Source organism: Adelges cooleyi, unplaced genomic scaffold, assembly GCF_023614345.1.
Source record: "Adelges cooleyi isolate 19-005CV unplaced genomic scaffold, UGA_ACOO_1.1 ACOO_flye_CR_arks_rails_tigmint_CR_PRNA_651, whole genome shotgun sequence".
In the NCBI taxonomy this organism is placed as follows: domain Eukaryota; kingdom Metazoa; phylum Arthropoda; class Insecta; order Hemiptera; family Adelgidae; genus Adelges; species Adelges cooleyi.
The window spans coordinates 6,935,619-6,948,316 of record NW_026096352.1 but is presented as its reverse complement, the minus strand read 5'-3'; the positions used below and the strand labels follow the sequence as shown (position 1 = coordinate 6,948,316).

At 32.8% G+C, this 12,698-nt stretch overlaps 1 protein-coding gene across 1 annotated transcript in view; it reads left to right on the top strand.

The window, feature by feature from the left end:
- The first annotated feature begins 6,559 nt into the window (after positions 1–6,559).
- The window catches only part of LOC126844565 (protein kinase C), a 32,241-nt gene continuing 26,102 nt past the window's right edge, over positions 6,560–12,698 (top strand). Inside the window, exon 1 of the mRNA XM_050582852.1 lies at positions 6,560–7,332. Within this exon, the coding sequence (XP_050438809.1) occupies positions 6,913–7,332 (420 nt within the window). The 5' untranslated portion in view covers positions 6,560–6,912. The remainder of the gene's footprint in view (positions 7,333–12,698) is intronic.

The following is a 12,698-nucleotide window of genomic DNA, read 5'->3' as shown; positions in this document are numbered from 1 at the left end:
AGAAATTAAAACACCAACCACAAAATGGCTTTCAAACGTATCACTGACGAGAAGACAGGACATAATACTTACAAGAACCCGAATTGGACACAGCCACCTCACCCACGCACACCTACTCAACCACGAACCTCAGCCAATATGTTCTACCTGCAATAAACCAATCTCCATGAAACACATCATTATAGAATGCAACAACTACAACAACGAACGTCACATACTCAACCAGCCAAACAACATTCAAAACGCACTAAAAGAAAACAACGAAGAAAACATTCTAAAATTCATTAAACTAATTAACTTATGTAATAAACTGTAAAATTCAATATTGTACTAAAAAATGTAAATGTAAATGTAAACTGGAGGCTAATGACCTAGTAGTCGAAGCCATATTTAAATTAAAACAAAAATTAAAAAAAATAATCCATTATAGCTCCGTGCATATTTATCGATAGGGAATTCACCCTTCTGGTGTACATTATTCAGGTACTTTACTAGAATAGGTAGAGCAGTACAATACCTTCTCAAATATTATAACCCTAATTAGTTTGGTTAAATTATTATCAAAATTTCCCGGGTGAATTTTCCGTTTCAACCTACCCTGTGTAAATATTCGTTTGCGTGCATGGTTTTAATATAATGTGGACGATTTCGCCAAAATCAGCCAGGTACCTATTATTTAACCTAGCTAATAAGTAATACCTACCCATCTCAATAAAACGTATTAGGTGGTGTGAGACGCCGTATGTTTTATCAATATTTTCCACGAACCCATGAGCCTTTGAACTATATTATTATATTAATTTAGTAATAATTATTTACACAAAGTCGTCTGTTGTTGACTCAGTCCCTCGATGCTATTCCCTGAGCTGAAAATGTCTTGGGGGCTTGTTTGCCCTGGGAATACGCCTCTCGACCACCGCTTCAAAGTCAACAAAATGCACGATAATAATATAATACAATGAGACGTCGACCCGGTAGGTACACATACCATACACATAATATATAAGTCATAATTTATATATAACAAAGCAAATAACATAAGGTAGTCCGGAGAACGTGGTAGAGTTCAAAGGTTATTTGTGCTCTTTATACACGACGTTTGCGTTGTTAAATAATTAGTTTCGCCTTTGCTAGTTAAGACCTATTACTGTTTATAACGCGCTTATGTGGATCCCATAGAGGAGGGTAAATTATTTCTTATTATTTCTCTACGCATTTCTGTCCCTCGACATTTAAGCAGCTTACGAATTTTTATTTATGACCTCTCTCGACTTTGCCATACGCGTTACATTACATAACTGACAACGAAATGGGCATTATAGAAAACTCATCTTGTCCAACGTGTATTTGTTCTTACTCGGGGAAACGGCCGTTATAATTTGTCGGGCCCGACTCGTTTCAAACAAGATGCTTAATTAGAGAACCTAATTGGACATCTAGAGAGGCTTCAGTACACTACAAGAAACCCTGACGCCTTCACGCCTATATATATATATATATATATATATATATATATATATAGTACTGTCTATCGAACAGTAATACAATTTATGACGTTTCGCCTAATGAACCTTTTACATCATTTTCAACGCCGCTTTAATAAAATGAATCACAAGCTCGAACCCTGCGAAATGAAATATACGCGTTGTTCGTACAAACGGTATTTGGTTTATACAGTATACAAATTTATAATATAGTCCAATGTGCGATTAAATTAAAACTTAACCCAGACTGTAGTGCCGGCGGATTGCTTGCTACGTTTAATGCGATCATTATTGGACGTTTAAGGGATTCATTAAACTCTCTACGAACCGATTAACCCGGCATAACAGAATAATTGTTTGAGTAGAGTATGCACCCGCACACCATTACAGATTACCTGTACTCGATCCCCTACAGAAAGTTTTGGGTTCGTCCCGAGGCTCGTTTCGGCTAACGCGGTTAATATAACTAATACTACTTTATTACACCAAACGTTGAGGTGAGTATATTAGGGCAGTGTACATATACCTACGTACTTTAACCACACGTATACACACGTTTATATTGATCTATATATTACATGCTTATATGACATTACGTTTATGATTAAAGACTCTCGCGAGATGTATTTTTAAGGAGATACCGTGTTAATAAGAACGTAGGTATAAGCCACACCTAACGATAATTTATCTAGTGTGATACTGATCTATTTTAGAAGGAACCTGCGGAAAAATAGTTCTGAAAACCCAACTTTTGCCAAGGAAAACTTTATACAACATTCGTTTTGAAGTTCAAACTTGTGGAAAATGGGGGAAGTTACATTACATTACATACATCAACTTTATGACTCTGCGCCGGAACGCTGTTCTGCAACCACGAGTAAAATTAAAACTTATTTGCATAGTACATTGTACACCGAGATTAATTCAGAACTTCTTCCGTTATCTATTTCAAAAAGAATATTTAAAGATTTGTAATTAATTGTTAAAGTTGTTCTTGTTTTTGTTAATTCATTTTTTAAATTAATATTAACCAACAAAAAATTTAATGCCTTAATGTTGCGTTTCATATTATCGCTATTTGTGTTACATATTTTCTTGTTCGATTTAAGGCACGGCAGACACCGTTCTCGTAGATGGGGTTTGTTTAAGCATATTTACAGTCTCTATTCATGCCTTTATTTGATGTACGACGGCTGTTTTCGTAAAAATGTTTTTATCAAAAATAATAATACCTTCTAGATATATTTAAATATATTAATTGTGTAACTTGTGTATATTGCACTTGGTGTGTATATTTATGTAAATATTTTTTTAATTTAATGTTATTATTAAGATAGCGTTAAATTTGGATAGTCTAAATATATACGAGTATTTATCGAACTGATAGCTCATAAGTCATAAGTCTTACGGCAACTCAAAAACGTCGGGCTGCCGGATCTGTTTTGTTTTTTTTTTAATAAAAAGTTATTTCTCTCTAATACAAAGAAGAAAGTGAAATACTACTTTTTAATTAATTCAAATTGATTTATTTTGTTGGTAGTTGACATTGAACGATGATAAAAAAAAACATAATTTGTCAGCAAACGTTTTACCTGATTTAATAAAATTTTCGAATCAGCGGCTTGGATTAAATTGGGTACATTTTTAAAAAGAAATTTCAAAGAAGGGAGAAGTGAAGTGAAGGTGGTCACATTAAAGAGATTAATTAATGTAGCAGATGGCGTACGTAGGTATATCACGAATAAAAAATAAAATTAGAACGTACAAAATATAAGATTTCAACAAAAATTAATAGGTATTAAGTTCTCGTTTGTTTTAAAATCACGAGTTTTTCAAACGCAAATAAACATTTTAAAAAGTTATTTGAATATTCTGTAAACTCTTTAGTGTTGGCCTAATTAAATCAAGAATAGGAAATTAAATTTTTTGAAAAAAGGTAAAAAAATCGTCGGAAATAACACTTCACCCTTCGCAAATGTATAGTTATAGTGCAATAAAAGGATTCCGGAGGTCCCAGATGTTTACTCCCCTTCGAGAATAGCTAATTTTGATTATTAAATAATAAATTTAAACAACTAATTATAACCTTTTTAGGCTTTTTATACGATTTCATACAGAAAGGACAATAAATTCAAATAAATTACTATAGGTATATGACGCATAAGTATAGAATATATTAGAACATACATTTTGAATACATACGATATTATTATTTTTTAATTACATACATAGTAATAATAATAATAATAATATGTATTTAATGGCGTAAACTAATAAATATTTGACCTAACCTTAAACCTACCTACATTGTCCGCACGGTATAATTTATTCGACATGAGTTGAATGCTGATCGATCCGGTATCGGTGCGGAACGTCATGGGATTATATTAAGCCTCGAGGCTTAGCTAGGAAGATGGATTTTTCAATGTCCTCTCCGCCGGTATGGGTTTCCTCGCTCTAATATGTTTCATATCAAATATACATTACCAAAGGTTTTTTTCAAAAAAAAAAAATAATAATAATAAAGAAAAAAATCCTTACTGAGAATAAGGCACATACCTATTCCGGTAACTATACGTATTAACAGTGCGCTAATAGCATTCTAAGGATTCTTTGAACGAAAAATGGAAATTTACTTTAATAAATATTACAACATGCAGGCGGTCCACAATAGGAAACGTGAATCAGACGTAGTGTTTCCCGACTTTGAAAATCATATAACTAGGTATATATTAAAAAAAAAAAAAATTAATACCATCGTGTTTCATGTCGAAGCTAAAAAAATATAAGTTAAAACAAGCAATATAATAATATAGGTATACTATTATATTATATAATATAAATTATAATAGGTACTTTGAGTGCCAAGAATATCTCAAATGCTTTTGGTCCCTTTGACGAAAAAAAAGCCCGACGTAACTATATTATATTATTATTTCTGACCGATATTTGCATAAAAAATGGGCACAAATTTGAAGAAAATATTATAATAATATTTTGTAAACATATTATATAAATCTTGAAACCCTACAAAAAAAAAAGCTATGGTGTGGCAGTTAAAAAAGCTTAGGTAAAAAAATGTGACCGTTACAACGAATAAGTAAAAATACAATTTTTTTTCTTCGGTTATTTAATTTTCATTAGCGAGTATTATAAAATAATATTTACATTTAACAGTTATTATTTTGAATGAACCCAAGAAAACCTATTTGTTGTATAAAACCAAATAATTTATAATCGTGTTATCAGTCATTATGTACACATACAAAATAGTGTAACACCAATTTAAAATATGTACAAAAATATTTTTAAAAATGTATTAAACTATAATTTCAAAATTCAACCGAATTTTATGCATTTTTGAAACAGCATTAATCAAGGGCCTAAAAAGCTAAAAAGTTTTCAACTAAAAAAAACAACAGTTTTAATGTTTATGTAAAGTTTAAATACCGAATGCAACGTACTACATCCCGTTTTTCATTTTCCCTCACTATAAATGATTTAAAGTCATGTAATTAAATTATACGTGTGTAAATTATTCATCAAGGGTAAATAATTGCCAATTTTTTTAACTTTTTAAAGATATATATATATAACAAAGAAGGAAGAGTAATGGTAAGAGAAATTTATGATTATATATCACAAGCATAATTTGTTGGTAGAAAGAAATTAACAAATTAATTTTACTTAATAACGTATGTTTTACTTTACTACGTGATATACTTATTTTACTCACCAAGTTGTTAGTATAAATAATTATATTTAACAACTAATGATCGTTTTCAACGGTTTAACTAATTAATTAAGTACAGTAAAAAAATACTAAAACCATAGACTAAACTGTACTTTTAAATTTTAATGGCCAAAATGGTGAACCGGCCACGTAAGTTATTGTTTTTAGCCGTCATGTTTATTAAATAATAATAGACCCGTGCGAAGTTTGATTTCTAAAAAGCATTTATGAAAGCTGTAAAAGGGCAAAGTTATTAGGCGAAATTGCTTTTGGGGCACAATATGTGTCATGTTGCGCAGTTGAATAAAGAATAACAGTAATCGAAAAATCGGGACGGAAAAAAACACTCGCTGGGTAGTTTTGTGCTTTTTTTTCTTTGCCAAGAGCCTGTTCTTTATTAACATTTAACAGTGCGCTTTTCGGGATTTTAAAACCCGCATTGGCTTGTTGATCTCCAAAAGTATCTAATTATTAGTAATAATGCGGACAAACGTTCCCGTTGGATGTATACATTTAACATTATTATGTAGAACTTGCAGTAAACGGATACGAATTGTACAATTGGCGCCGTCCTGACAAGTCACACCCCCCTCCCCCGACACCCGTTTGCGATGATATCAAATTATACATATTGTGTATTATTACTATTACTACGGCGATAATTATCGGGAGAGCTGAGAAGCGTGCGCGGCTGGCGGCGGTTGTCAGTACTAGAATGGCCGAGATTGTTTTAGGGAATTATAATTTATTATTTCATTGTTGTCCGTCTTGACTATTTTACACTCGACGATGGTCTTGACCGGTCCGTTATCGATGGCCAATCAACTATCGATAGCGGATCTTCTTATCACGAGGTCGGGCGGCTGCCACGGCGACCTTGCGCGTCCGTCGGCCGAGGAACGGGGTAACACACATAAGGTAGGCCGACAACGCGTGCCAGCCGCAAAATGGCCGTCGGCCGTTTCGGACTCCGAAGGTTTTTAAGCGACCACGCTGGCGGCCATTCCGTAAAAATTGATAATACAATTTGCCGACATACCATTACACGGCCTACGGGAACACGCTAATGACGGTGGGGGCCAGCAGTTGGCGAAGAGTTAACCCGACCGACAGCGCGGTGCCGGCAGGCGGCACTAATATCGATAGTACACGCGCCGCCGCCGTCCACTGGCAATCCCCTTTGCACACTCCCCTCCCTTAAAATATATATATATACCCATGGACATATACGTATATATATATATATATATGTGTGTGTGTGTTATATATCGAGTAAGGATGTAGTAGTGGAGACCGACGACGAAAACGGCACCAGCGGTTGATCTGTCGGCGGCAACTCTATTATCAATTCCAAGGCGGCAGCGGCGGCGGTCGTCGTGCGTGCATTCGCTGTTGTGAACCCTAGCGTATACGACTGCTATTGGTGACTGTGCGACTTCGACGATTGGTATTTCGCACCAGTCGGATAATATTAGTAATAATATTTCTTAGTATTATTATTACTCTTATTATTATCCTTATCATCCGTCGTTATCGTCCTCACGATGGTTTTGTGATCTTGCTTGCTGCTGCTGCTGTTGCCGAATCTGCTTGAATCCTAGACTCACAACAGACACCTGGACCATCGAAGAACTGTTGGCGAACAATTATTATGATAAACAACTATATGGCATCGGTTTTTGAAAAATTATATCAATGAGCAACGTGGAGAAAAAACTAGAATCCGACAACGGTGCAGGTCGACTAACAACAGCTACAATGGAACAACTGTTTACGGGTACAATACGCATCAAATTATGCAAAGCATCCGGATTACGGCCTACCGACTTACAGACTCGCCTTAAGAACATGTCATTCCTGAAACCCGAAGACCCGTTGCTCGACGCCTATGTCAGCATCGATGTGGACGACAATATACTGTTGAGGTCACAGACTGTACCCAAGACATATGATCCTGTATGGAACGAATATTTTACTCAAGACGTACATGAAGCCAACAAGCTGGGTCTAACCGTATTCCACGACGCTGTCATTGAAGATCTATTTGTGGCTAACTGCAAATTATCATTTAGCGAGCTTATTCAACGCGAGAAATCTGAAGACCAAGAGTTCTGGGTAAGCATACTTGTATCGACTTGTTCTACTATTATAAAATTTAACTAACCCTAGCTTTCATGTTTATTGGTAAAATTCAAATAATTTATCATATTAAACTTAAATTAAAAATATTTATGAAGAAAAGGAAACCACCAACATTCATAATTTTATAGTAACAATAGTTTTTATAAATAAAATTAAAAATACAATTTTATTAGTATTTAAATTTTAAATAATATTTCAGTTGATTTTCCTATAGCTAATATAAGTCATACTATTTTGTAGTTATTTTTTTTTGAACAAATAGTATAGACTACACTACTGATTTCTATGATATGCGATTACTTTAAATATTTTGTTTCAACGCTTTAAAGAAAAATAGTTAATTCATTTCAAAAATGTTTTAATCTATTGCAAATCAAAAACTCATTTTTATTTATTGATTTATTTTCATTCTATTGAACAATTCATATACAATGATGTTTTTATCACTAATAATAAATCTATACTATTGATGTTTTAAAAGATTTATTGGATATATAATATATATACACACAGGATTATTTTTATTTCATGTTACAGTGATTGTATTTAATGATAAAAAATTGTTATTTAATATTTAGTAAAAAAATAATTGTTAAAAGTCAAATACCAACATGCGTATTAACTGTTTATTAACTGTTAAAAGTAGAATGCTGTAAAAAAAACATTAACTGGTTGAATGTTGAGTGTGAGTGAGTGATGCATGTGGGTATAAATAATATTACAGTATACCTCATCCCAGTCTAAACCTTTAAATACTAATGGCTTAATAAACATTTAATATTTATTCTAAATTGTTTATCAACTAGCCATTATTTTGGACTTTTGAAACAAATTATTAATTTCATACATTTTTCAGTTTTAAATGCTGTAAAAAGATTCTCTTAAAAAAATCATAGCTGTATAACCCAATATTACCATGTGCCGAAATCGATTCAAAGTTTTAAGTTTAAGTAACATGGGATTTTCAAAAAGCTTTAGTTATATTGTTTCAGGTTCACAAAACTCACCTTAAATTTCAAAAACAGCATGCACAGTGTTTGAGTATAATTGATTATCTATATTTATTTATCTATAATCGGATAATCCATCTAATATAGTTTGGCTCCCTGCCGTAAAACGATATGGTAGCCGGCCGTTTTGGCGGCTCATGAGGCCCATGAAACTTATTTAAAGTTTCCCATCTGGTTATTTTGTGGTATGCGCCATTTATCATTACAGGTTTTCGAACGCCCTTAATCAATTCCCAAAATCGCAATATCTATATCTATGAATGGTAAACGCTTTTTCACCAGTTTAACATTTGGAACCGACATTATTGGTGAGGTATACCAGAAAAATGAAAAAACAACATAACGTGTCTATCCACATCATGTACGGAATTTTTGGAATTTTTCGTGACCCTGAAAAACAATAGTAATTACAGCTTATTGAAATTCCAAAGTTATTAACCGAAATAAAACTCGCCGTAAATGTTTAAACGTAAAACTTTCAATCGAATTCAGCACAGGTTTATATTGAGATAGGTACAGCTATAATATTTTGAGTTTTTTTTTTCATCATATAAAACCGAAAAGTTTTGTGAAAATTGTGTTTAAAATGAGAATATTTTCAAGGAAAAACTAATCATTTAAATATTTTTAGTTTTATAAATTTAGGCTCGCCTTGTAATTTATATCAATAACATATAATACACATTATTATATTGGTCGGTATTGATAAAAACTAAATAGTTAAGTCAGAAAAACTTTGTAAATAAAGGTTTAGTGTTAATTAAAACTGTTAAAATAATCTGGTAAAAACGTATGCGATTTAATTTTTGAATTACATCTGAAGCGAGACCTCAATATAATCTGATGATACAAGTCAGTTCACTATAAAAAGTGAATCTTTATTTTTCTATTTTACGTTCTTTGCAAGCAGACCAAATGGCTATACTAGAAAATAATCCTTTTAAATCACTTTTGCCCCATTTCTTTAATGCACAACTCATCCTTTGACCACGATTTTTCTCGGAAGATGTTCATAGACGTATAAGTTTAAAATACTATCAATTTCTCCATTTAAAAATCGAGATAATACTTAAATCTGTCGAACTAATAATAAATGTCACTAAGAACGTTCAGAAAAACAATAGTAAAGATGATTTTTAATTAACAGAAAAAATATTAAAATGACCAACATAAATGTCGATTTAATTGAAAAACAATTTTGGCAGTGACGAAAGAGAACAACGCGTTCATTAGAAATGCAAATCTCGACGTGAAACATAAAAAATATTTTGGTAAATTTCCGGTGATAATTTTCCATTGAAAACATTGATGTTTCGAAGTTACAGTTCAAACGTTATGCGCTTTTATCGTGAAATCAGTATTAATGGAAAATCATTAACGTTTCGTGTCAAAGTAAGTTAGTTTTCTCAGAGATAAAAAAAAAAATCAAATAAGTTATTTCGTCGCCGTACCGCCCATCTTGTGTCTCTTGCCACTATATAGAAGCGATTGTGGCAATTACGGAAAATCCTAAAGTCGAAAACTTCTCAACAAAACTCGTCACGATAAATTTCACTTAAAACTTGAACGTGGTAGGGGGGAGGTGTCCTCGCCATTACCAGTTGCTATAATCGAGTGAAGTTAAACGATGCAACGATTTATAAGACGTTGCACTCGAAACGGCTAATTGTTATTACTATTAAATAAAATATATTCAATATTGATTTCAACTTTAGGAAGCTCGTCGTTTTTTGTATTTACACGACATAAGTAATGTACAATTTTCGAGTCAAATATTGATGGGCAACAAAAAAGACGCCTGCGACAAAAGTTATAAAATCATTTTGAAAACGAAACTGTCGGTGACGACCGCAGTAATCGACATTAAATCAAAAAACCTAAATATTTTCACTGTATAGAATAGGTAATAAAATGGTCGTGGACCACCGGCTAACGGTGAAAATACCCCAAGCCGCGTTTGCGATGGGTTTGACCCTAGTCGATAACTTTGCCGGCAGCCGTGGTGGAAAACGTCGAATGGTTGTTTCCAGACGTTTTCGACCTTAGTGTGAACACGCATTATCTAATCAAAACTTTTACATTACGTGTACGACGACCGTGACGCCGGTGTGAGTTGGTCGAAAATACGAAATGTTATGGGGGCAAGTTTATAACAAGGTTTGGCTAGCGTTAAACTCGGATTCAGCTGAATTCGAAACTCTATTTCGTAGGCCTTTCAGACTTAGCGGCGTTCGCTCTAGACGCGTTAACAGGAGGGAAAAAACCCCGGTAGGTCCTAATCTCCACACGAATATCAAAAAGTTTTTTTATCGGCCGTTCTATGTTTTTGGTTTTGGTTTTTTTCATCCTTTTCCGATTTAAATATTCCAAAGCCCATAATACACGGTAGGCAGGTACAAAGCAAAACCGTATTGTGTTTGCAAAATAGTCTTCCGGCGTGTAATTTAACCCGCATAACCTTCGGCCGTAACGAGAAAAGGGTGAGCGCCAAAGAGGTGTCTACGCCTCGAGCGCAACATTTGAAAGGGCGCATAAATTTGAATGACTTAGCCAAAAGCAAACAAAAGAAACGACATCGTGTACACAAAATCTGGGTAATTTGCTAGTGTAAACTTTAAAACCGTATAACGGGGTGTGGTTTGTAGTGTCTGAAAAAGGCGCTTAGAGTTCAGAAATTATTACAAATGAACACAAATTTGAGAATTAAGCCATCGGCACAAATCAATTGTACAACAAAGTACAGTGTATAGAAAACATGCCTCCTGGATCCATTATGGTAGGTAAGTGTACAAAAATAACCCGAAAACTACGATTGTGTTTATTTATATTTTCACGAACGCCCGTCCGTTTAATGGAGGCGGCACCGTACATTCCTTAATACAATTTCTATACACATACGTGTGTTGTATCTGTTGTAATTCGTATACTACACCAGAGATTTATATCTTTAACTTTGCTTCAATAGCACAAAATATAACGAAAACTATTCATTTGTATTCGTTAATGCTTTATACGTTGTATAAAAACCGCAATTGTACAATAACTCGAAGAAAAAATAATTCTCGAGTTATACAAAGAACATCATTACACTATCTAGACAAAAAAAAACCACAAGGTTACATTTCACATACCTAAAAAATACTCTAATATAACCCATTTATTATGCGCGTCATTTGTTCTTTTCTGATGGAATAATCTTAGAATCCTTAAAATTGAAAATTTTAGCATACGCAACGACACCGCGTAATAAATATTTGAGTGCCCTCGAGAATATCCGTGCACTTAACTTAAATAAATAACAAAAATGTTTGATTTAAATACCTTTTAACACCTTCTCATGAAATTGAATTAACATAAAATCTATAAAGATAATTTATTTTGTATTTTTTCGTGAATGAATTACCTTCCATCAAATTTTTATTAAAAAATAGCATCTCTGCTCTGCATCGAAGCTAAAACAAGTTATTTTGTGTGACACAAAACCTATGTGTTTATATTTTTCATTTGATACTGCGAATACAAACATAATCATTAAGTCAGTCAGAAAATGTACATTTTAAATTAATAACCACAATATAAAACTAGGGAAATTTTGTATTTTTCCTATTTAGTAGGTGATCGACCTGTTCATTTGACAATTTTTAAATCTATAAGGTTTAAAAATTAAGTCTCGACCTGTAAGACTGTCCAAGCCTTAGAAAAATCTATCGTAAGCATACATTTTGAAAAACAAAGGGCGGTGCACTGTCAAAAAGTTATAAAAACATCAGATGAGTCACCTCGGGTGAGTCACCTGATGTTAGTACCATAGTACAGTATGTGTACTGTTCACTATAAATTACTTTATAACAGTCAGGTGAATGGGTCAGACAGAAACAAGCTATTTTTGGCTATAGGGTTTCGTTCCTTAATCGGTAGGTAAACCATATACTTGAATATTTTAAGCTATATATTTTTAGTTTGTTTCTGTATTTAAAAAAGTACTTTTAAGTATCTACATCCCATGTATCATAAAAACCTTGAATACTTTTTTAATGTTATCAAACATGTTTTTAGTATATTTTTAAATACGTTATAAAGGTTTTTGGTACGAAATTGAATGTTTCAAAAACGGTATTTAAAAAAAAAAATGTTTAAATACTGGAAGTATTTTGAAAACGTTTATACTTATCTTTTGTAATTACAATTTTTGAAACATTAAATTTCGTGCCAAAACATTTTCATCATTTATAACATATTTCAAAAATACATTAAAAATAGTAAAAAAATTGAATTGTCTACTGTATGCCGGCAAAACTATATTCATCACTGTGACGAATCCTAGTGAGT